This window comes from Phalacrocorax carbo, chromosome 2 (genome assembly GCF_963921805.1).
Source record: "Phalacrocorax carbo chromosome 2, bPhaCar2.1, whole genome shotgun sequence".
NCBI classification, from domain to species: domain Eukaryota; kingdom Metazoa; phylum Chordata; class Aves; order Suliformes; family Phalacrocoracidae; genus Phalacrocorax; species Phalacrocorax carbo.
The window spans coordinates 18,081,899-18,109,256 of NC_087514.1; the positions used below are offsets into that span (position 1 = coordinate 18,081,899).

Below are 27,358 nucleotides of genomic sequence, written 5' to 3' on the forward strand. Positions count from 1 at the left end.
CCCCAGCAGCCTTATTAGTTGTCTGTGTAATGCTTAAGTATTCTGTTACAGTAATATTTTTTAATAGTATAGCAAAAGAAAATATTTTCAACCTAAAAGAGAGTTTACTAGCAAGACTGATTATTTTTGACATTAGGATCTGTTCCTTTCATTTATACAGCATATTCGATAATTCTGTCAAGAGATTTCCTGTACCTTGTGCATGAAAGGTGCTATATACTGCTCATTTCCTCTGGGAGTTTTATTTGCATTTTCTAGCATTTAAGTTCTTCTAACAGTGCAAAAACTCTGGTTTGTTTCCATCCTGCCATCACCCACTACACTTAAAAGCCAATTCTCAAAGTTTATGTGAGTGGACAACTCAGAAATAAAAAGAGGTGTGGAATATTATTGTTTGAATGACCGTTCAAGAGCACGTTAATCATTATTATGGAATAAAAAAGCCATGTTTTAAAGATACTATTATAACATAGTATAGTTCATGCTACATTAACTTTGTTTATGTTAATTTATTATTATGAATTTTTTTACACATTGCTCAGTCATTTATTTGTTTCATTTAAGATGGAGTTGCTACTGTGTTAGATGTTCTAAATGCTCACAGGTGAGAGATTTGGCTTCCAAATATTTGCAGCCAAATTGGGGGAATGGGGAAAGAGTAAAAGGTTAATAAAATATTTAAAATTCCCACATGAGTTATGTGTTCTATCTATTAGATGTTAGAATTGTTAACACTATTTTCACATGTAGTGCACAGACAATTTTTAAACTCATCACATCTTGTGGGTGGGTTTTTTTAAATAAAATGGTCTGGCCTGTTACAGGGATCAGAAAGCAAAACGAGAATTACAGGTGCAGCCTTTGTCCAATATCAGGTATAGGTAATTATGTTTAGATGTTTTGTTTAAATGTGTACCTTTTACCTATCCATCTACCCTTGGCCTTGTATCAAGTCTAAATGAGCTTTGGAAGCTGTCAAGCTTTGATGAAAAGAATCAAATGTGTGACTGTGTTTGGCAGCCTTATTAGCATTTGAAGTATGGAAGCTTTGCCTGCTACCTAGGTTACTATCCTGCTGTTTCAGTCCGCAATAGGGCAGTTACCACTTTTCTATATGTGGGGTCCCTTTTAATGATACGGCTGTATATATTGCTCTAACCGTGCTGATTTCAGGACTGAATTTGCAGGGGTGGAAATTATGTTCTGTGATTCTGACTGGTTCAAAAGTTTATACTATAAGTTTTTGAGAATATTTAAAACCAAACGTGTAATATCGTTAAAATTACAAAATGTTTACTAGCATTAAAAATGTTCTGATTGCTTCAAATTTTTAAATAAAGCATATTGATGTTCCTCTTTTCATGTCAGTTGTCTTTACTATGTTATACAGAGGGAAATTTAATCTCTTAGGTTGATCAGAAAAACACAATTCAAAAGAAAAAGTTAGCATCCAGTGCTACTGTGTGTCCCACAGGTTCTTCCACTTTGATCAAAACTGCCTCCACTGGTGAGTTAGAGGAGCGTATTGCGGCCACTACTGGTGCTATTACTGTTGCTAGCACATCTGCTGATGTTGCTGTATCCAGTGCAGTGACCACCTATAGACAACCTTCTGAAGAGCAACAAGTGCAAGCTATGAATATAAGAAAATCAATTCTGGAGTCGGCCACTTCCAAGGAAGCACTCTCCCTTCATCAAGCAAATTTACAAAGCACAAGAAGACGACCAAGAAATGCTGAGCAGATAGAAAGAACTAAAGAACTTGCAGTTGTTACTCATAGAGGTATTGGACATTATTTTACTTGTGCCCATGTGGTTACGGAAAACTATTTTGTAAAAATTGAAAGTGAATGGTCAGGCAACCATTCAGGAAGCATAATTGAACCAAATGAGAAAGGCATTAAATCTGCTTAAAATTGAGTTCTAGTGGGGCAGGCAGATGGAAAAATGAAATTAAAAATAATATTGTCATAGTAATTTAAATTAATTTGTTCCATAAAAAGGAAAAAGGGAAAGATACAGAATTTTCTTTTGATGCCACTTATATTATATTTCACTATCAAGCCTAGTGTAAGTGAGATCTGATGGAAGTTTAGAGAATTGAAATTAAAATATTAGTTCTGCATATGTGTTTAGACATAATCAACTATAGTTTAAAAATGTACTTTATAAATAGCTGCTTTCTTCTAACCTAATCAGTGTTACAGTTGTAATCATCTTCCTTCTGCTTAAATCTTCAGCAAAATTTTGGCTTTGAAAAACATCTGTACATTTTTATTCTATCAGACATGAAATCAATAAATGCAGCAAAGTTTAGAACACTAGGGAATTCAGTTACAAGTATTAAAGTAGTAAATCTAAAGATTTGATGTGTTCCTATATTCAAAAGATGTAATCCACATGCTAAAGTACTAATAATGAACAACATTTGGAGTATAAAGAAAGAATTATTTATTGTGTTAAAAGGTAAATGATTATATCTGAAACATGAGGCTGAGAAACAGTAATGCCGGAATATCTTAATTTAACCAGCATAGATATTCAGAAACAAATTGCATGTGGTATGATTTTACACATACACAAGTTCAGGGAAAGAGCAGCATAAATTTGCAGGTTAACGTTGTTAAATACTATTTATTATATATTTTTTATTTTTATTGTGTGTTAATCCATTGTTTCATGTTAATCTGTTGTGCATGAAGAATTTATAAACACAAATAGATGGAGGAGAAACATCTTTTATAACACAAGCAATTTGTAGAAGTCTCATTATATGGCTGATATTTTGTAAAGACAACTTTAGATTGGAATCTGTTGTCCTATTGGTTCCAATAATCACCTAGTATAAGTTGTTGCAGCTTCATTTACTAGCATCTATTGAAACAGCAGACCAAAGTTCTGCAAATTTTAAAATGTAATTGAAGTACGATAACTGACAAATAAGCACTGTATTTTGTTTGCATATAAACCAGAAAGAATTTATGTTTCATTTGTATTAATTTCAGTACAAAACTGAAGTACTTTCATGGTTATCAGCTAGTATAAATTAATGAGTAGAGTTTGGTTTGTTCTGGTTTTGTGGCTATGTGTCACTTCAGAACATCTTTGATCAACTGGAAAAAGCAGGCTTATTTTCAGTTATAAGAGAGTATCTCAGTGCCTGTAATAATCTCTTCTAATTTAAAGATGTGAAAGAGTACTAATCTGACAGTTCAATTTGGCAGTAACGGTGATATAAATACAGTCTCTTCCTTCTCTTGTTTGTAATCATTGCACTACAATGCCCTCTCCACTGTTTTCTCACTGTTCTTTTCTTATCTGACCTATCCTTTAATATAAGATATAGGTCAGGCACGTACTTCTGAATTACTCTGTCATATTAAAGTGCTAAACTGTACAATATAGAAAAAAAAAGATAAATTAGAGACCAAGATACTGCTAAAATAATGTTATGGTTCTTATTTGTCACATATTAAAGTAGTACCATAGGTACTAAAAGGTACCACAGCCCTCATACAGGGGAAGTCAGTCTTGTATAGACCCTACTGGAGAAGAAAGCCCGTACCTAGTTCTGTGTGCAGTTTATTCCCACATGCCACATTTAAAGTCTTGATTTTGCTAGCATTCTTTATACAACATCTTTTAAATATTTTTTATTGTGTCATACCCACAGAACAGTATACATGGGTATGCTGTTAAGAGTGGGGATTCATATAGTGAGTGAAAAATTACCATTTTTGATTGGCAAACACCAATATTTGATAGTATACTTTTAATAGCCATGAAAGCATATCAAATTAACCCTTATTAAATAACCTGTAATTGTCTTCCATAAAGTATTCCTCATTACAAAGACATGGACTTATTTTGAAGGAGTGTTTGTGAATGTGAGACTATTGTTAACTGACTTGAAGAAATTTCCACTCTGGGGAGTTATTCCACAGGTGTTTCTATGGATTTTCCTGTAGGTTTCTACTGAAGTATTTTAGCCCCAATTTGACAATGAAATATGCACATAAGTATAAAAACTACTTGTCTTGCCTTGTTTATTAAATTATTATGCAACTATATAGAAGAGCTACTTAAGAAGCTTACGTAAATTCCTTTTCTATTTCTTTCTCTAATAAATATTAAAAATTATTTTTTACTTTGGAAATATATATTTATCCTGTGCTCTTTATTATAATTTAAGAATGATGCTCCTAAATATATGCAAATTAATACCTGCAAAGATAAAATTTAATATAGTAAATACAATTTACCAAAACTTACTATAACATATATGTATATATTTAAAATGGTAAAAATGTACTGTACCTGTAGCCTTCACTGTAGGATTTTTTGATAATGTTGCTAGTGAGATCAGAATAGTGCTAGTTTATGACACATTAGCATTGATGCAAGATGATAACTGTAGAATAAGGTTTGTAGTATTGGCTTCTATACGATTGTTCTGTAAATAAGATCTTTTGGAGTGAGTAATCAATAATGATACTATTTTGTTTCCTAAATGGATATTTTTTTAAGGGTATGTATAGAGAAAACTAGAGGTCTCTATCTACGTAAAATTAAGCTGCTAGGTGTAAATTAGTCTACCACACTTACTATCTGAACTTCAACAATAATAATTGTAGGTTGCGTCAAAGACTGGCTGAATAATTTTTTCTCTAAGCTTATTAGTTGGAAATCACAGAAGGGTAGAAGACTTTGTGTTCTGACTATTCAAGAGAGGAAAAAAGAACCCTAGATACATTTGGTGAAATACTTCCATTAGGGGTAGGGAAGTACAAGTATCATTTTATAAGGGAGCAGTGAGATCTCATGAGGAATACTGTGCAAGATTATAGGTCCTCAAAAAGAATTCAGGCTGAATCAGAGGAATAAAAAAACTATAAGGATGTTACATTGTTCTGATCATCCCACCTTACAAAAGGAAATGTAAGACAGGATAAAAGGATAAATGTTTCAGGACATAAATGCCTGTATGTGGAGAACTTAAATAAGGACAAATGAGTCTATAATATATAGATTAGGGAGAAGTGTGAGAAGAGTTTTTGTTATTGGAACAATGAAGTCTTCTGGTAGAAGGAGGGAGTAGATGAAGGGTGAAAAGCTTATTTTCAAGATAGAGCTTGATAGGCTATTGAAAAATATATTTAGATAGGATAGCTGGAAAAGAAACATATCATCTTTTGGGTTCTGAGTTCTAATGAAACCAAGCGCCCAAACTCAGGAAAGAGTATCTCTTCCTCTACACAGAAGTAGGGGGGGACAAAGGAGGTCCCTAGCCACTTTCATTCAGTTAAATCTGGAAGCTTCGAATTATGAGCATTCAGTGGCAATTCATGTGGATATTACAACCACAGTTTCTAGTATTATTGTCTTCTTCAGATGTGAAACCAGGAAGGAAATTAAATGTGATTTTTTTTTCCCCCTTGTTTCTATTCTGTTTAAGTATTTAAGTACTGTTAACTTGATCATAACTACATTAGTAGAGGATAATCTGGCATTTTTGTTCTTTTTTTACTGTCTGTATTCCATACACAAAGAATTCAGAGTTTAGTTAAGCTGTTAGTGCTATTGAGTTGTTTTATAATTCATATCAACTACATCTTTTCTTTCTTAACGCTGTTGAATTTTTATTTTAGTATATGAAAACATCATGAGAGATATTTTAGAACTTTTTCTTGTAAGTGTTTTTATAGCATACTGTTTAAAGATATGCTAAGAGTACATGTCCAAATGCTAATAACAATGCCCTTAATAATATGCATTAACTTTTGGTCAGCCCTGAAGAAGTTGGGCAGTTGGACTAGATAATTGTTGTAGGTCCCTTCCAACTGAAAATATTCTATTCTATTCTATTCTATTCTATTCTATTCTATTCTATTCTATTCTATTCTATTCTATTCTATTCTATTCTATTCTATTCTATTCTATTCTATTCTATTCATGTTAATTTTAATATGACAGTGCACATGCATCCTATTTAAATACCCCTGCGAATAATGGGAATCTTACTTCTGGTGTCAGTGGCAATAGAGAACAAGTAGCACAAGGATTTCTAAATAAATCATAAGAAAGAATAAAATAAACATGAAAGATGATGAAGTTGATACAGCAGAGATTTCTATTCTCTTGTGTAATTGGGAAGAATCCTTGATCTATCAGTGCTAAACATATTCAAGTCTGATTGTCACTTTTGCTGACATGATATTACACTACTGGAGGAAGGACCACAAAGTGAGTTTAAATTATTTTACAAAGTGAGTGTAAAATATTTTTAAAGACTCCTTAATTCTGCTGAAGGAGTACAAAGTGGATTGATAATGAAGTACCTCTGATCAAGTCACTGGAACTTTGATCTTCATTGAGATGAACCTGGACCTCTGCTCCAGAAATAAATAAGAACTCCTGTCATATAAGACAAACTGAGTATAAACAATTTATAGTAGCCATCTTTTCTTTCTTTTTCAAGGAAGAACTATAAAGTTTGGCTAGATCTTTATATTCAGGAATCATGATCAGTGAAGGCAACTGAACAGTGCTTTAATTTCTTATACTGAAAGATGAGGAAATAATGTGCTTTTTTTCCAATGAACTGAATATTTACAAAGGATATTTAGAGTGTTGGCAGGTATATAACTATATGTACCAAGAAAGTCACAAAGAGGAAAAAACTATATACACCAAGAGAGTAACAAAGAGGAAAAGATTGAAATTCTTTTTAAGATTTAATTGATTTTAGTATACCATTAAGAAGTCCTGTATTCTAAGACAATATCTGTCCCAAAGGAATTTCTAATATAAGACATCTGTACTCTAGACACAAATGAGTACAAGGTGCAAGCAATGTAACAAGACCACTGGTACAATTCATAATTCATAAATGAAATATAGAAAAAAAAATTCTGAAACAGAGATATAAAGGTTGGAGAAAAAAATTCCTTATTGAACTAAAACTCAAATAGTACCAGGAAATCTTAATGGATGACACTAGTCATCTGTAGCCATTCAAAAATTGACTCAATTCTTTTCTTAGGATCTTAAATCTCATTTATTTTCAAGAGAACTTTAGATTACAACACATTCCACTACTCTGAACTTCTACTCTCTGCCTAAACAGCAGAAATATCACCAAGCATTTGCAAAATGTTAACCATATCTACTCAGTTCCAAAAAATATTTATTAGGATAACATAGATGTAATTTAGCACTCAAGCATTTAATCACTTTTGGAAATAACTGTTTAATATGTGGAACAAGTCACATAGGTATGTTCTGTTTGGTGGATGAACTCTGTAATCCATGGTTTGTTAATTTAAAGATTTTTATTAGAGAAAAGCTGATAATAATGATGTAAGTTTGTTGACATCCTCCCACTTCAGAAAAGTCATAGGAAAGGAGGTCAGTTTTCATCCAGTAAAGTCCAGTGTGACTAGAAGAAAGAAAGGGAAAATCAGTCATGCTGATTTTAAAAGATTTGTTTAATGTTTTAATTGAATTATTACTCCTTATACTTGCCTGTCAATTTTATTCTCCTAACTTGTGTCTTCTATTTATTTTTCTTGCAGTTCCTGCAGTTGTGTTCTTCATTATCTTACACGTTTTCTTCTATAACTGATATTTGTCTTCTGACGTGTTGTGTCATTATTTTCCCTCACTAGTTCAAGGTTTCTTATTTTGACCTCAATATATTTGTATAAATCAAATATATTGTAGTTAGAGTATAAAAAACAATTTATCCTTAGTGCAATTATACACTGCTTTAAAAATTAGCTGAGTGGTAGCGAACATAATGTAAGAAAGGTTCAGTAGAGGGGAGGGACTGTTTCAGTGTCTGAACCACTTTGAGCTAGACCCAAGGAAAGAGTATATAAGTTAGAAGAGGCCCAAGTATGTATGGTTAATATTCTGTATAGCTGTAGCAATGCAACCTGAGTGCCTGTTTTGCCTAGAGTGGTGGTGTTAGTTGTCAGCAGTTTCAATGTACTTTATACTTGGTTTAAAAGTTTACAAAACATAGACGATACAAGCTGGACAGTTTATTTACCTAAATGCTGCTGCATAACTAAAGACATGAATTTGTGAGTTGCCAGTGTTTTAAACAGATATCCTTCACATGGCTATATACCCTGATGCTTCCTTATTGTACAAACAAGTTTTCCATCCTGAAATTTATGTCTTGTGTCGCTTTCAGGATGCTAAAACTCTTTTAGTACAATTATCATTTTCCCCACTGGTTTCCACATTGACATGTGCAAAATAATGCCTAGCTTACTAAGTATTAAAGAATGTATTTATTATGTTTTGGGTATGGGATTTTTTGGTGATGGTGGAGTTGGTTTTATGTATGAACATGCATATGCAGCCTGACACATAGTTCAGTGATGGCATGTTTGGACCAAGTACATTTCTATTACTACTCCTTCACAGTGTATTCAGAAAGTGTTGTTCAATAAGTCATCATACAAAACACAGTTAAAAGTAAAATTCTTCTCTTGTAAAGATGTTTCAGAGATCTCAAGTTGCTTTCTTTCCTAGTAGTATTTAATAGCCTTCCGAGAATGATGCAAATAGTTATAAGAATCTCTAATTGTTCTAAATAATGTGCTTATCAAGACACTCTAGTAACTGTTTTTGGTTCCACCTTAGATCTTGTGAACTCTGTTTCTTGTGTACATAAACTATGGATGTGCCATTCAGGTGTTTGAGAATGAGTAGAAACAAAAAAAAAAACTAACCAAATCTTCCTTCATTCTTTAATGTGTTGTTATGATGATTTCCGAAAATAATGGACAAACATCTTCCTAATGCAAGTATTTAAATCCATCCCAGAAGCTGAGATCATGTATTCAAGCCTACTCCCATTTTATATATGTGTTGGAAGTATGGCTAGGCCTATCTTCTGATTCATGAGGAGTTATTTTACAGTGATACTCAGAGAAGGCCAAAGGAAGCTTACAGCTATACTCCTACATTCATATTTATGTAGAAATAGCATCTTGGAAATCTCACACAATGAGAGAACGTAACTGTTATTCCATTATGACTCTACTGTGTGAAGGTAGAGTTCTTGTGTCAATGACTTCCACTGAGGACAGAATTGCTTATGGACTCCAATTAATTTGCAGGGGAAACTTCTGGTATTAAGGATTTAAAAAAAAAACATTAAAAGATATATCATTTTTTTGCAATGGATACATTATGCTCCTGCAAATAACATATTTCCCAGAACTACTAAAAATGTTTATAGCTTACCTTATGATGATACACAAGAAAATCTACATTTTACCTCTTGAGATATAAGCCTCTATGGTATGGTCTCTTCCATCAGAAGTGTAAAAATATTTATCATCATGTCCCATACCTATCCTATAAATTGTCTTTCTTAGTGGTATGCAATTTTCTCCTGAATCTTGTTCTGCTCTTGTGCGTGGTAATCGTAACTTTCATTTAATAACAATAGAATTTTGCTACTTTGCTATTTATGCCTCATGTAAGGGTTTCTTTGACAATTCATTGATTTTGTATAAGAAGTTAACAGGTGCTGAAAAATTCTTTGATGATATACTGTTTATCTTCTTGGTTTAGCTTCTCTTAGACCTAGGTCCTTTATTCTCTGCTGTCTTCATCAGCAGTATTTGCTTGTAGCCAACATACAATATCTATTTCCACAGTTTTAAAATATTTCTATATAATATACTAGTAGCTATCTATAATAGTAGTAATATCTACTATTATCTATATATAAAGTCACTTGAGTATAATGTACCTAAAATTAAGTCCGTTTTTATGTATGGTTCACTGTTCACTGGTAGTGTATTGGAGAAAAGAGGCACTTAGTTTAATGGCTAAAGAAAAAAGTACTTGTGCTATTTTTTTCTTTATTCTCTCTTGCTTTTTGATATCTATTAAGTTTTTGTTTTACTCTCCTTTTATTAGTTATTTTGTTTCAGAGGTATGTTGAGGCCATATGGTTTGCCTGGATTAGCTGACTTTATCACAAAGCCAGCCCAAAATAAGGGTTTTTACAGTAGTGTGTTTAGGGTGAGGTGGGACCCAACTGTGTTCCACGTCACACTTTTTACAGATAACAGTTTTCAAGCTAGAAAGATAACTAGATGCAGAACTAACAGCAGAACAGTAGTAGACTGTGTTTCATATTTTTTTTGTATCCAAATCTCTGTAGCTAAAACAGAAAAGTAGCCTGGTACGCTTAATTTAATAATGCCATGGTTTATCTATCATCAAAATATTCTGTTTTTTCTGTGTAATCTTAACAAAGATAATAAAATCTCAGTATTTCCTGAATAAAAATTATTCTTCCATACTAAAGCTAGGAACATAGCTAAGGTAGATTTTGAAAACAACTAGTGGAGATACTTTCAGAACTGAGAGGTAATCTCAGTGCCTATAGATCTTGAGAACGTATTCCGATGTGTTACTTTTACAAGGGCATTTTGTCTCCTAAAACATTGTAATTTTTTAGCTGTTGCCTCTGTTTTGTCTTTTTCCCAAATGTAGTACTGACTTCTAACGTAAATTTTAAAATCTGAAGTAACAGGCAAAATATGTTGACAAAAAATATTGGCATTTCTACTGATGATTAAAACTGTTCAGAATATACATGGATTAATATATGTCCTGTATTGCTTGGATGCCTGTGGAATTCAGATCTGAGCATATATATTGGATTTCAGTGAGCTTTCAGCAGCATGACATGGATGACTCTCTTTTTCCTTTTAAATTCTCTATCACTGGGAAGAATAATTGAATTAAAATTTCACACAAAAAAATCAGATGTTTAAAGAATTACATAGGATTTTTTTAAAAAGGTTGCTGACTTTTCAGCTGGCAGATGTGATAGTATTCTGTATTATTTTCTCTTTCTTTTTCCTTTTTTTTTTTAAATGGAGGGAGCGGGGGATAAGGATTACCGTTCTACTGTTTCTTAATACAGAAGAAACACCAGATAAGATTCAACTGTTCAACTCTTTTAGAGAAAACATACCTATCATTCCTTTAATTTTCCAGGTTCCATAAATGTGTGACAATGTTTTACACAACTATATGGTGCATGGAAATAAACACTTTCGATCATAATTTTTCTTCTTGGTTATACAGGTAAAAAAATAAAATTACAAATCTTACTTCTTTATTTTGTCAGGTGCAAAAATTGGTCTCAGTACTTGTTTTTGTAAATTGTTTTCCACCAAAGGTACACAATATGAGCTTGTTAGGTAGCTGGTACTCTAATTTGCGTATACTTCCATTATAAAATTTGTCAAATGAAATGAAATATTTTTAGACTGTATTGCCTGATACATGTTTTGTTTTTTTTTTTTTAACTAGTGAAAAAGGCCATAGATTTTAAATCTAGAGGATTTAAATTGTTTCCAGGGAAAGACAACAGCAACAAGTTTTCTATCTGTGAGTGTACTCCTTCTTTGTTACTTTTTTCTAGTACAAGAGTGAAGTTTGTGCTGTCTGTGTTGTTTGTGTGTTTTCAAAATTGTTTATGTATTTCTGATAGTATAACTGATTTATATCTGATTCTCCAGTCTGCATGGTGAATTTTTAAATATGGTTCTACTCTGAATGCAGGCTTTCTATAAATCTGGCATTGTAGAATGACATGTTATTTTGTCAGTAATTTTGCAATAAATTTGCAGTATTAACAAAGAAACAAATATTCAGCCTCCTAGGTGTCAGCTGAAAACTTAGTTGTGAACAGGAGAAATTATTTTGATTGAAAATTAGTCCTAGCAGCAAAAGGCTATACAAACCAAAGCCTATCCTCATTTACAGATGTGCAACCACATATTTTTTTCAAGTGACACACATGAGGTAACTTTCTGAATTTTTTTCTCTTCATTAACATTGACCTTCTGAACTGATTAACTAACTGTGGTTTTAAAAATTCTGGAGATGTTTAGTGCCTTCAATTTCAATTACAGAAAACAGAAACTGAAAGTGCTCAGCATCTTACAGGACCAAGTCCTGCTTAACTCATAAGGAGGAGTCAGGCAACTTTCTAACAGAAATTAAACAGGTATATTAAAGAGGATATATTTTGCAAAGAATGTGCCATTTTTATAGAATTCCATTTTGGACTAGAACTTCATTTTAAATATTTAGAAGTAATTTGTTAAAACAAAGATGGACTAACTTCTTAGCCTATGTCTGTTTATATATTTAATTGTTCTTCACAGGAGTGAAAGGACTTGCTTTCAAAGCTCCTTAGGTTGGACATATCTGCACTAATTTTTTGTTTAAAATGTCAGTGATAGATTCAGTTTCCAGGATTTAGCAGGGCACACTGGCATAACTTTTAATGCATTTTTCAGTTTTAGATTTTAAACTGTCAACATATTAGATGCAACTTTTTTATAAAAAGGTGTCTTCAAGCAGCAAGACCCTTTAATGTTTACCAAGTAAGAAAAATAAAACAAAACACGCTTCTGTTCAGTTTTTTTTAATGTAACATATTGCCATATTCAACTTTGAAAACTGCATCACCTAAATAGTTCTGTAAGGAATTTCTGGTTTTTTTGAAAACTTTATATCAAGAAATTTAAAAACAAGTAGTCTTTTTATGCGTATTGGGTGACTAGAAAGTAGAGTGGTTATACAAGAAGAAATAACAGTAAGATAATTACAATAGTGTTTATAAGGTGCATCACTGAGTTCTGTCTGATGGTCCATCTGTGCTTTTATAATTACAAATGAGAATGGTTTATACAAATTTATTTTGCACAAATCATTAAGTATTCCACTATGTAAACATTAATAGGAATTGCATATTGATAGTGACTACCAGACACTTGTGATAGGTAACAGTTACAAGTTTAATGATGAAATGTATCAATATATTTTTGAAAGTCTTTATATAATTTCATATGTTAAGACATTCTATGTAATGCTGAAAACTTCTGTATCTTTTTGTATTGGTTATGCAGAGTAGATTACCTATATAAGTCAATAATAAGTGAAAGTGAAAACCTTGATGATTTATACCTTTAGTGATCATAATCTTGTCATAAATAGATAACTAAGCTTTTACATTGTAACCCAGCATTTGGTTAGCTAGTCACTTTGGTAGCTGAGCAAACTGAAGACACAGTAGTTCATGAGAAGCCTGTGTATTTAGCTGTTGACTTTAGATAAAATTCCTAGTGTGGCCTCAGCTGGATCTGTGCTTGCATTGCAATGACAGATAGGGTCCTTTAAATGAAAAGGATGACCATCATTCAAATAAGATAAGGATAAGTGAATACCTATTTTACTTTATGCCTTGTATTAACAATGTATTTAGAAATTATCATCTAGCATTTGTAATATGTATGTCTTTTCCCTATTCTTTTAATGTATCCGGTACATAATATTCATACTAATGCTTAGGTTATTTGCACATAGTAAAGACAGAATGATAATATTTGATATGATGATACACTTTGGAACAAGTATGCATCAACTTCATTTTGCAAGTGTTGCGATTAAAAAAAAATTCATTGGGGGACCTAGTTCAATATGGATTAGCACTCTGGACTTTCTTGCTCCCAGTTTCATGACTAGACCAAGAATGAAAGCTTTCCCCAGAGGAACCTTTAATTTACTACAGGAAACCCTTTCATTGCTTATTCTCATATGACTATCTGGGGTGTGAAACAAACAGATGAACACATCCAGATAGATAGATAGATAGATAGATAGACAGACCGACCGACAGATATCTGAGGAACTACATAGAGCTGTATTTCATCAGACTGAAAATAAGGCATTATGCCTGGAGCACCAGTACAAAAATAATAAAATGTGTATTTATTTTTCACAAAGTACTTAACAGAAATCAGAATGGATTTAAATTTGTGCTTAAATGCATTTCTGATTTCCATTTAAATCTGAAATCAGTTTAATGATTTCTACTTATAACTTTTTCTTTTGAATTTTTACTGTGGTATTTGTCTTACTATAATTTGGTAACTGTAATAGTTTCATTGAATTTCTTTAACATAAGCCTTTATATTTTTATGTCTGAATATTGACAAATCAATAAATTATCATTTAAAATCAATTTCATAGATAATTTCAAGAATGGAACTTTATACAGATGTCAGAAAAACCAATCAAGTTTTCAAGAGTCCATTTTTTGTAAAAGTTGAAGTATGTAACAGTTCTTGTGCTTTGAAATGAAGCAGAATAGTCTTTATCATATAACTATTCATGTATGGGGAAATGTAGTGTACCAAAATAAAATAATTATTTGAAATATTAAAATATTAATTACAATAAATAGAGTTCTGTTTAAGTAGTATTTTTAATTCATTATTTTAATAGAAAAAAATTTCTTCTGTGTAAGTAAATATATGATGCAGCCCTAAAATGACACCATTTCATTTTAATTTCTTTAATATTATTATTGGGCATCATAAATAAGTTTCTAGTTATAGTCTTAACACACACTTAATGTCAGAAAAGTCACAAAAATTAGAAGGTGTCTTTTTCCTTACTCATTCTCAAGTATATTTTCGCTTCCTGAAATGCTCAGTGAAATCTGTCTACCCATAGTTTTAAGGTCTATTCTATATATGTGGGCTATTTATGTTGATCCTGAATTTCTCATGTCTTGGTATAGGCTTTGGAACTATATAAAAAGCACCCAGATATTTCAAAGAGAGAGTTCATTCTAAATGCTCATCCAAGAGGTTCCTACTAGATGGCCTTGTGAAATTCAGTTTATGGAATTGCAATTGTCAGAGACATATATTCCAACACTAGCAGGAACCTGGGTTTCTATAGCTAATACGCTTTCATGACACCTACAAGTATTGGGGGAGGAAAAGACTGAAACCCGGTAATACAGATTACTTCTTACTTTTCTAAGGAAGAGCCCTCCTGGTCCCAAAGTCCTCTGAGCATAGAGATGCAGATGAACAGAGATTGCCTTTGCTACCAGAACAACCTTTGACATGGTACAGATCTTTTGGGGCAGAGGAGGATAAATACTGTGGTTCCATTTGACACGGGCTGAGCTTGATAGGTTTTATGAGCAGCATGCTAACCTGAGACGTTTTCCTTTTAACCCTCTGCAATGTTTTTGTCTGGCCTTTGATTTCCTCAGAGGTACCAAACCAATTCTTTCCTTCCTGGGTGGATAAGAAGACAAATTTCAAGGAAGGGAAACCCCCTAAATATGCTGAATGTTATTGTCCTTCATTAAATGCTGAAATTTAAGGAACACCCTTTAGAAGTGTAGTTAGAAACTACATATTTTTACTTGGGTACATTAAATTTACAACATAATGTGATTAGCCTAATTATATGCAAAGTTTTTCATTAAAGGAAAGTTAAAATCTAATACTGCAAATCCATTGGTATAATACCTCAGGAAAGAATAAAGGTGAATATCTCTTTCTGCTTAGTATAAATATCTTGGTTTCATGTGAACTTTTATTTAAAAAAAAAAATTTCTTCTATTGGGCCATGAACCTGCCAAGTAATAGCAGATCAAGCTCTTTTGCTAATTTTTTTTTCTTTTTCTTTTTTTTTTTTTTGGGGGGGGGACTGCTACCTCCTAGTTCAATGAACTTCAAAAATGAAATGCAAAATTAATAGAACTATTTTGGCCTAAAATTATTTTTGTAAGAAAGACACAGTTTTTCAAGCTGTAAAAATTAGGAGCAGGTATATAATGCATTTAAAAGAAAACGAGCTGGATCACTACATATATGTTTCTGGAAAAACACACCGAAATGTTCACAGGAAGTTTCTCTCTGCTCTGAAGATACATTTTAGTTTATTGTAAGATAAACGTATGCAAATAAAACTGGCATTTTGAGTTTACCTTCAGATCACCGTATTTTGAGGATATCTGCATTTTCAATACTGATTAAGGACAATTCTCTCAGCATGAGCCTATGCATTGAAGTTTTATTATAATTCAAGGAGAAAAGGTCAGCTCTTAGTGGAGATGACATTTATTAAATTATGTTCAGAGTAAAATCTTACAGCCCTAAACTTGATGAACACTCCTTTGAATGTTAATGTTTGTAAAAGAATAATAATAATATTTCCATATGGGGTCAATAATGTTACAGGCACAGAAAATAGCTGATAAGTACAACTTATAAAAGAAGTGTGGGTTTTTTTTTTTAGTGGGGGGATGGGGGATGGGGGTGGGAGATGGGGGACATGGGACACAACACCAAAACAAACCCAAAGCACCCAAACCATAAAATAAATGCTTTGCTTATTATAGGGAGAAGAAATTTATGTACTGAAACTGGAGATATGGGTGAACATATTCTGTAGAAAATCTGTTTTAAAGGACCTAAAATGCAGAAAATGTACTTTTTAATATTTGACAATTATTTAACTTTGTATTTCCTAAAAACTCTGTATTTCCTAAAACCTGTATTATCTTTTTTTTTTTTTTCCAGTAAATGAGGGAGGTATTAAACAGGCATCCAATTTGTGTCCAGATCCTGGAGAACCAGAAAATGGAAAACGGATAGGCTCAGATTTTAGGTAAAATATAAACCCTACCATTGTATCATTTCCCTAATACTGAACTTGGAAAATGTATATGTTAAAAAAGTATTGCTGTTGTTGAGCTACTCTTTCAAAACTAAAAATGAAATGAAATTCTGTATAAAATTATGTAGAGCAATGTAGCCTGTACTTAGTATGCAAAGAAGATAAAATACCAAGTTGGGAAAGAAGAAAAGAACATATATCTCTCTTAATCTGACAAAAATTGGACTGAAGGTAAGTTAAAATAATATTCTTATGTAAATACTGTATTAGAGTTATAAACATCGAGCATATATGTGGTTCTGGAGGTTTTTGTGAAGGACAAAGCAAAACTGAACGCAACACAAAAAGAATGATACAACATCACAGAAGAGGTTTCAGATACTGTTATAGAAATATCCATTGGAATCTAATAAAGAATATGGTATTGTTCAGTATGTTTTTCAGGAACCCAGAATTTTGATACATGCAGGTGTATTTCCCTAGCAGTCCAGGAGTGGTTTAGCCCTCTTAATGCAGACTTTTTTAAAAATAAATTTTGATATATAACACATTGGTACTACCTGGTATATATATTTAAAAAAAAAAAAATCAGAACCAGAAAGTTGTACATCATTTCTAGCAATTTCTTACATTTCTTATATTTCATTCCTTGCTGGTTTTTTTGACTCAAAAAAACCCCAAAGAATTATACGCTTCCAGTGATCTATTCCATCTTTTTTTTTTAACCTCGACTCAAATATTAGCCTACTTTTGTCCTCCATTCTCATCTCTCTTTCAAACTCCTTATCTTGTAACAAAAAAACAGTTCACAATAGTGTCTCAAAACATTTTATGTTTTTTTCACAGTGAACATTTGACTCCTATTGTCAGTAACAGTAGTGGTTGATGCATTGTATGAGTAAAGACACATATACAATAACTTATTGAAAATGTTTTGAATTAATCTTAAACTCTTATCTATCTGAGTTTCTAAACTGTTTCTTTTTTAGTTGTTGAACATTAATGTCATTACATACTAAAAAGATTAAACGTACATGTTATATATTTGATATATAGGCATAATTTAGACTCTTAAAAGAATAAATCTAAAGCTATGTTCTTGTTTTATGCCATATGCTTATTTCACATGATCATCATGTTTACAAATCCCTTGAAAACACCTAAGTGAAAAAAGAGAAAAGGAAGAAATAAGTAGGAGGGAGACTGATTTTTTTAAAATTAATTTGGTTTATTGTATTCCGTTTTGATCAAAAGATGTATTTTACATATCACACAGCACACTTCCTAACATTTGAAGATAGTAAGTGTTAGAGTAACCTGGGACATGAGCAAAGATTTTACAAAATTATGTTACTTCATTATTTTACATAACTTCTTGTATTTTGTTTTGCTTTTTCTCCCTGTAATCGAGCATAACATAGAATTGCCAATGACATCCCAAGTAAATGTGCTAGCTGGCAGCCAGTTATTATAATTTCTCACTTAGTTATTTTAGTCTCTCTGTTTTTCTAGTTTTGAAAAAAGAATAGTTCAGTGTGCATCAGAGAAAGCTTTATAACTAATTTTATATGAAATGTCATTTCTGACACTGCCTGACAAAAAAAAAAGTTTTCTTGATATTTTCAGAGAAATAAAAACAAATGAACTGCATTTCTTAATCCTCCTGCTTTCTAGAAACGTTACTTAGACCAGTATTTCATATTCTAACCTCAGAAATATGGCTTGCTAGCAAAAGCCTTTGACAGAGGCTCTACAAACCTTTGTGTAGTGTTGTTTCTGCAAGTGACCACTGAAAGACCTACCTGCAAGATCATTCTAGTTAAACTATGTGAGGGGCATTACCTCAAAGGAGATATGATTATGATCATGACCTTGTCTTTCTTTTTAGGCCAAACTATTAGAATATACTTTAACATGATGTGACTGTCAAGCTTTCCTGTTTCAAATAAATTTATGAGAAAATGAAAGGAGAAGGTATTCAAATTACTGAACAATAGAATAGAAGGTATAAAAACCAATATTTTTAAAGTGGAGTTTTTTTCCCTTAATTTCTCACTAAACTCAGTGATTTTTTTTTCTTTCTGAAAAAAATCCCCAAATTATCTGTGAAGGAAGACCAGCTTTTCTATCAACTCCCATGAATGTGCTATTTAATGTTACATGTAAAATGTAATGACAAATCCAATCCCATCATAATGGAAAAGAATAAATAACTAGGGCATTTCAAATGTATATAAGTGAAAGAACATGGTTTGCACATACGATATCCACTGAAAGTGAAAAAAGGAAAGTGAAAAGGTGTGTTCTGTTTAATGACATTTTTGTGAACAAAAAAGTTTAGTAAGATTTTGTTCAAAACAAAATAAACAGAAGATGTAACAGATACATTAGTATGCTCTCGGTCTTATGGATTGCAATTTTGGGAGGCAGGGATGTTTATTTTGATGAGGAAGTATTTTTCACCTTCCACCAAATAAAGTGCTTTCAGAACAAACTTAACTCTTTTTTATTTGTATTGATCCTTATTTTGGTCACTTCTTGATATTAGTATGGTACCAACCTTTTTACAAAGTAAGAAAAAAATGAAAAAAAAAACACAAAACCCCAACAAACTGGTACTTAACCAATCCTCTTTCTGTTGGAAGCAGATTCTAGGAACTGTCTAAAATCCTGCTGATTTTAAGGGCAGCCTACTTGCTTACTGATGTCTCTAAGAGGTTATGTTGCAGAGTAGTAATAGTTTCTGAAAGCACAGTCTTCTTAATGACTTCATTGCCACCTCAAATTCATGCTCGAAAGCTGTTCTCAAACTAATTCCTTTCCACTAAATATTTGAATTTTCATGGTTCTGTTTCTTTCAAGATAAAAACAATCTGGTCTGGAAAATATTATCTAAATAAATCCCATCTAGTGCAACATCTCCTTAATAGGCAGTTCTATTCTGAGTGTAGCTCTCAGAAACAACCCAGAAAGGACTAGTTTCCTTTCAAAAGATTGAGTGTCTCCAGTTTTGTGTTAGCTTCTCTTTAGAATGAAAAACATTGTATTTGGAAATAGTAGGAGGACATATATACACACACATGAAAAATTTCTTGTATTGAATGTTAGAAATATATACGTCATTATTCAAGCTGAACACTTGATATATTAAAAAGAGGTCTTACAAGGAACAAAAGAAAACTAAAAATTTTCAGCAGACTGAATAAAATTCCTTTTAAAATTAACTTGATTTCAATTCTTGCCATTTTCATAATGGGTGATCAATTGCTTCATAAACTTCCAAAGTAAGGGTGCTACTAATTCTTTAAAATAAATAAATAAGGCATCGAAAGAGAAGTCTTATGTTCAGTTAAAAAAATATGGTACTATGCAAAATCTTTTCCAGGTCGTCTTGTACCTGACAGAGAGAAAAACAGCACACTTTTCCTTTCCCTTTCTTGAGGTCACTCTCTCTATAATATAGGAAACAGCTTTACCTTGAGCTTGTCTTTTTTCCCTCCTCTGATAAGGAAGTGAAAACACAAATTACAATACCTTTGTTTTAAAATACAGTATTCTGAAGGAGGGTTTAGATCAATCTTTACCAATATCAATCAAAAGCTGACTTCAGTACAATATAATCTATTTTAGAGAAAGGCATTATCTTGTAATTTCTCTTTAGCTTTGTTCAAATGTGAAGGTATAGGTTTAGAAGCATTTCATTGGATTCCACTCCTGATTATAAACACTACCTGCTCTCTCAGCAGATTCATATGTTCTTACATGGTTCTTACACAGACTTAGAAAACCTGTAATGCAAGCTCTAAGACAAGCTGCATCATTTCATGACATTCTTTGGGACCTGACACTCCATGTTCACCTTTTTGGATATTTTTTCTAATGTGAAAATTCCCCATGGCTATATTTTTACTTATTAAATGCTTTGTTTCTGATGTTAGATGCCTATTGGAGCATAACAGGCCTTTGCAGGTTGAAATAAAGTCGAGAAGACTTACTAATAACTGCCAGCTTTACCTGTACTGAAAAAGATACCTCAGAAAGAAAACTTCCATTCCCTCGAAGTTTCTTAAAATTTTAGATGTACTATTGTTCATTCTGCTGGAATTTCCAACAGCCTATTTTGTGTTACCTGTCACACAGTAAAATATACATCTTTTCCATGAGTGTCCAATTTTAGAATCAACACCATTATGGAAAATATAAGAAAGACATAACAGATGAAAGGAAAAGTTTTCATATGATCTCATTCCTTTTTTTATTTGTTGGGTTTTGGAGGCTTTTCTTCTTTGATGGGTTATAGTGGAATAAACATAACCAAACAATTATACTTGGACAAGTATTTTATTATGAAGACCACCATCTGGCTTCATGAAATGAATGAATGAGCCTATCTCTATCCCTCTTCCCCTGTAGTGTAGTCCAACTAGGTATTTAAAGATGAGACTCAGATCAAAGTCGGATCACAACAAAGTAGTGAATGCTGTTGGACAGCCACAAAGTTCCTAGTGTGGTCTTAAAAATATAGATTCTATTGAGAGAAGAAAACATATGAAGTTTATATTGAAGGTAATTTATTATATCAATGACTTGTGTTACAGTATACCTAACAATAATTTATTCTTTCATTTTATATTATAAATTAATTTATAGTTATTTATTTGGAAAAAAGACTTTGAAAAGTAACCACATTGATTGACTGGAAGTTTCACACTTAATTTTCCTTAAACCACCTCTGAATCACATACCCTTCTCTGCAGAGAGGCAAGGTGAGCTTTTAGACTCTGACACTTCAAGCCAGACATCCCGAAAATTGAGCAAAACTCAGATGATTTGCATCCTGAGATGTGAGGCTAGTTTAAAGGGTAGTATTATGTTTCATTTATCAGCAGTTAATTGGTTCCTTCGTCAAGCAGAAGCCTCTGACAGTACAAGCCTTGTGGGAAAAGGTGACACCTTAAGAACTGTTTAAGCAGAATTACCAATCATCTCCAGATTGTTGGGAATAAATCTGCAACTGAAATTCAGTCATCACTTTAGTTTTGTCAGCACATGGTAAGGATTTTTCTTGACCAGAAGTTTTGAAGATTTAGATATTCTAACTTTATATTTTGAGGCCCTAACATCTTGCAGTAATATTTCCAAGTACTGTATTAACTGATCTACAAAAATGTTCCTATGTGTGCTCATAACTTGGGACAGATACTGTGGCTTAGCTCAACTCTCCTACTGTGGCTCAAAGAGACTACGGTTGATTCTATCTGTAGCTTGCACATAAAAAATTATGGATCAGTGTTGTGTAGAAAGTTGCTAGGTTATAAAGATCTGATTCCCTGTGCATAGTCTTGAAAGCATACATCTAGCTTTAGTTTCTTTTACGGCAGATGGAGAATATATCATGTGCTGCAATACTGATTATTTATTTAGACTAGCTTTAAGATGTATCCTAGTATTAATTTAATTTTTAGACACAGACAGACTTTAAGAGCTGATATTTAGATGTTTATCAGTGTGGTTTTGTGTTTTCTTTTTTTTTCCCTATGGCAAAAACTTTATCAGTTGGTGATGTGGATAGAATAGGTTAATATGACAGAAAGATGTGAATCTTGGAGATTACTTTTTAATATGCTTTAATGTATACATGACTTTTCAGTTAATTCCACAGAAACAAGAATGGTATTGCAGTGTACAAATTCAGATGTCTTTCCTGCACATAAGTGCAAAAATCCAAACTGCATTATCTCCTTCTTCTAGTCTGTCTACCTATCCACCACAAAATTTACAAGAGAAATGTTAATTCAAAATGCAGAATAATATAATTTATTGTTACAGCTGAGCTTGACATCTTGATTTCTTGCATAATAGATTCTTGTTCAATAATGACTTAAAGAATATATCAAACAATGGAGGAAAAGGTTCTAAAATGACTTTGTTACATGTAAGCCAAGTGCTAAAGCAATACTATTCAGTATAAACTTCATATGAAGTTCAACATTTTAAACCTGCTCTTTCGCATCCTTTAGAGATTCTATAGCTTCCTTTAGGCTCCTTCTTATTGATTTTAGTTTCTTTTCTTTAAAGAGGGATCCCAAATTAGGGGCAGATGATAGAGACTTCAAAAAGAGATAGGAGATTAAAGTGTTTTCTCAAATTTGTATAATTATCTTACTCACACATTTTTTCTAATGAAAATACATCCAAAGTTTGAGTTATTTTCCTGAAAATGCAAACCTAATGGCAATCACCTTTTGTCCTACTAAAAATAGAAATTGGCAGATAAAGTTACTGAGAGACACAGGTCAAGCATGCATTTTTGAAACTATGAACTGCTTTAGCACAGTATGTTGTAGATGCAAAAGCTTTATATGAGTTCAAAATAAATTTAACAGCTTGAGTGAATCATAGAAATATTGATTGGAAGGGTCCTTGAGAGGGCATCAACTCCAACCTCCTGCCTGAAGCAGGACTAATGCCAACACTAAATCAGATCAGCTGTGGTTTTGTGTAGCAAATCCTGAAAACTCCTAAGAATGGAGATTTTACAACAGGCTGCCTATGCTGTTCCAGTTCTCCCCTGCCTTTCATGGAAGAAGTTTCTTGTAATGTAAAACCTGAATCTCCTAAACTGCCCCTTGTATATAGTCTGTCACATTAAGAACATTTTGGCTTCATTACCTTTGTAATGGTTCTTGAAGTAGTTATGGTCTGCTATTAGTACCTTAGCTTCCTCTTTGTCAGACTAATTAAGCCTAGCTGCCTCAACTTTTTACTGTAGGTCAGGTGCTTTAAGCCTCTAACCTCCAAATGCTCTAGAGTTTTTATCAGTAGCTCCCTTGAAGTGGGACACCAAACACTGGGCTTAATATTGCAGATACAGCCTCACCAGCTGAGTAAAAATTTCACTTGATTTGCTGCCACAACTTCTAATGTAGTTGACTATACAGTTTCTTTTATTCAGAATGAGAACACATTATGATCAATAGTGCAGAAATTTGTACCTCTACTTGTTGAGTTTCATGAGATTTATGTTGGCCCAGTACTCAACTTTGTCAACTGGCTGGATTGAAACTCTGCTATTCAGTGTGTCAGCTACTTTTCCTAGTTTAGTATGACCTATAAATTTGCCAGGAGACCATTCTGTCTCACCATCAATGTTGAGGATGAAAATATTAAACAGCATAAGGCCACATATTGACTTCCTCGTACTCAGCTTGTTACTGGCCACCTGCTGAATATTAAGCCATTGATTCCTACCCTTTGAACATGGCTGCCAGGCCAAGTTTGAACCTATACACTGAGTGCATATCTTGTCAGCTCCTAAAAGACACTCCTGCAAGAGATGGTATCAAAATCCTTGCTGATGTTGAGCACTGTTACATGGAGCACTATTTTTTGAATATAATAATGAACAACTTCATAGCTATATCATGCTTCGGTTCTCTTGAGATTTACAAAAGAGCTATAGTCTACACAAACTTTTAAGGGGTTTCATCTGGTAAGAAGTTTGGATAAAATGTAAGTCAGGCAACCAAACTGCCTTTAATTGTCTACACTATTTTTCTGTCAATATTTCCCACACTTTGTTTTGGACTACTCTGCCAGCTTTCTCTAAAATAATACTGGCCCACGATTCAGAGGTAGATTACTCCAGGGACAAGTCCCCCCAAAACAGCTTCCATGATCTGCTTTTCTCTCTCCACAGTCTGTACTTCTAACATACCAGCAGGCTTTGATCAGACCTCCCATACGTCCTCAGTTCCTCTGGACATGCAATAGGTATCAACTTCATCCTACCAAGAATCCCCCTTTGGCCTGTAACACAGTCCTCAAATTATCTGATATTCTGTCAACAACAATATCTTCCTCTATTTTTTCATGGAATCTACAGTCCAAGAAAGACAGGGCTCATTGTTTACAAGCCAAACCCTGCAGAATATACCTTGTGGGATCAAACCCAGATTTGAAGATCCCAGCCAAATCAATAGTGATATCCTATCACTATTGAGTGATACCCTCACACCTCTTCCAATCTCTGCAAAAGTGCCAGTTTTAAAGAGTTATAAAGGAGTCTTAAATAATTTATTTAGATAAATGAAGAACTGTGCCAGTACAGAGGCTTTGTTTAGAGAGATATATAAACTAATTTTTTAAAAAATAGGTAACATAGCAAAAGCTAGAAAATGGGATAGAGATCTATGGCATCTGTCTGAGGAGGGTCAGATAACAATAACATAGTTTCTATGACATGGACTTTTGGTGAGCTACTCCATGTTTAATCTTAAAATATCCAGAAGACTGCATACACAGGATGAACAAAGTATTGTAAGCCATGTGTATGTAAAAAGTAATTTTTCAAGGCACAGGCGGTTACGAAAACCTCTGAGATCCTCTGAGAGGTTATACATTAAGAAAAATTTTAAACAAAGATCTGATGCTAAAATCTGGTAGCTAATATTCGATACAAAAAGCATGTTATGAAACAAAAGTCACCCTGTATCTTAACTAAAATACAAAAGCACTTACAGTGAGCATTATCCCAGAAAAAGAGTTAATTCAGGTCCTGTTTGAATGTAAATGTAAATCAAGGCAGAAATCTTTGAAATCAATGAGTTTATGAGCTGATATTTTGATAGGTTTGAGTTAGAATGAAATGCCCTGCCACTCTTCAGTATTGATAGTATAGTAATTTACCAGTCACCAAATTAAGAGGAAATATTTTCAAGGAAATGTACCAAAATAGAAAAAGAAAAAACCCAAATGATTCCTTTTGTACACAGGTAATTAATTAAAGAATCACAGAATTACAGAATGACAAAATCACAGAATGGTGGGGGTTGGAAGGGACCTCTGGAGATCATCTTGTCCACCCAGAGCAGGGGGCACAGGGCTGCATCCAGGTGGGTTTTGAATGTCTCCAGGGAAGGAGACTCCACAGCCTCCCTGGGCAGCCTGTGCCACTGCTCTGGCACCCGCACAGGAAAGGAGTTTTTTCTCATATTGAGGTCGAACTTCCTGTGTTCCAACTTGTGCCCATTGCCCCTTGTCCTGTCACTGGGCACTATTGAAAACAGCCTAGTCCCATCCGCCTGACACCCACTCTTTAGATATTTTTAAGTGTTGATGGAATCCCCCCCCAGTCTTCTCTTCTGCAGGCTGAAGAAACCCAGGTCTCTCAGCCTTTCCTCATAAGGGAGATGTTCCAGTCCCCTGGTCATCTTGGTAGCTCTGTGCTGGACTTGCTCAATGAGTTCCCTGTCCTTCTTAAACTGTCCAGAAATGGACACAGTACTCCACATGTGGCTTCACAAGGGCAGAATAGAGAGGGAGGATAACCTCTCTGGCTCTGCTGCCACACTACTTTTTATGCACCCCAGGATACCATTGGCCTTCTTGGCCACAAGGGCACAGTCCTGGCTCATGGTCAACTTCTTGTCCACCATCACTCCAAGTTCCTTCTCAACAGAGCCACTTTCCAGTAGGTCAGCCCTCAACATGTACTGGTGCATGGGGTTGTTCCTCCCCAGGTGCAGGAACTTGCACTTGCTTTTGTTGAATTTCATGAGGTTCCCCTCAGCTCAGCTCTCCAGCCTGTCCAGGTCTCATTGGATGGCAGCACAGCCTGCTGGTGTATCAGCCACTCCTCCTAGCTTGGTATCATCAGCAAACTTGCTGAGGTTACACTCTGTCCCATCCTCCAGGTCATTGAAGGCTATCAGGTTGGTCAAGTATGATCTTCCTTTGGTGAATCCATGTTGATTATTTCTGAGAACCTTCTTTTCTTCTGCATGCCTGTAGATGACTTCCAGAGCAAACTCTTCCATTACCTTTCCAGGGATGGAGGTGAGGCTGACTGGCCTATAGTTCCCCAGGTCCTCCTTCTTGCCCTTTTTGAAGGTTGGAGTGACATTTGCTGTCCTCCGGTCCTTGGGCACCTCTCCTGTCCTCCATGACCTTTCAAAGACGATGGAGAGTGTCTCAGCAAGAACACCCATCAGCTCCCTCAGCACTCACAGGTGAATTGCATCGGGGTCCACGGATTTGCGAGGATCCAGTTTGCATAGGTGATCTCTGAACCAATCCTTCTCAACTGATGGTAAGTCTTCCTTTCCTCAGGTTTGTCCTCCTTTCTCTAAGGGCTACGATGCCTGAAGGCCAGTCTTAACAGTAAAGACTGAGGTAAAGAAGGCATTCAGTAACTCTGCCTTCTCTGCATCTTGTGTTACCAGGGCCCCTTTCTTGTACAGCAGTGGGCCCACTGTATCCCCAGTCTTCCTTTTACTGCTGATGTATTTGAATAAGCCCTTCTTGTTATCTTTGACATGCCTTGCCAGATTTAGATCCAAGTGGGCCTTGGCCTTCCTTGTCACATCTCTGCATACCCTGACAACATTCCTGTCTTCCTGCCAAGTGGCCAGTCCCTTTTCCCATATACTGTGAACCTCCTTCTTCCACTTGAGTTTCTCCAGAAGCTCTTTGCTCATCCATGCAGGTCTCCTGGCTCCTCTGCCTGAATTCTTCCCCATAGGGATGCACCGATCTTGGGCTCGGAGGAAGTGGTCCTTGAATACTGTCCAGCCCTCTTGGACCCCTCTGCCTTCCAGAGCCCTAGCCCATGGGATTCCTCCTAGCAGGTCTTTGAAGAGGCCAAAGTTGGCCCTCTTGAAGTCCAAGGTTGTAACCTGACTCATTGCCCTGCTTCTACCTCGCAGTATCCTAAACTTAATCATTTCATGGTCACTGCAGCCAAGGCTACCCCCAACTCTCACATCCTCAACCAGACCTTCCTTGTTTTAGGATAAGGCTGAGCAGCACATCTCTCCTC

The 27,358-nt window shown here is 34.1% G+C and overlaps 1 protein-coding gene across 1 annotated transcript in view; it reads left to right on the plus strand.

Annotated features, from left to right (window-relative positions):
* Nucleotides 1-27,358, plus strand: part of CSMD3 (CUB and Sushi multiple domains 3) — a 669,880-nt gene that overhangs the window by 229,530 nt on the left and 412,992 nt on the right. Inside the window, exons 9-11 of the mRNA XM_064441769.1 lie at nt 1,475-1,783; nt 11,356-11,433; nt 16,443-16,530. Coding sequence (XP_064297839.1) covers nt 1,475-1,783; nt 11,356-11,433; nt 16,443-16,530 — 475 coding nt within the window. The remainder of the gene's footprint in view (nt 1-1,474; nt 1,784-11,355; nt 11,434-16,442; nt 16,531-27,358) is intronic.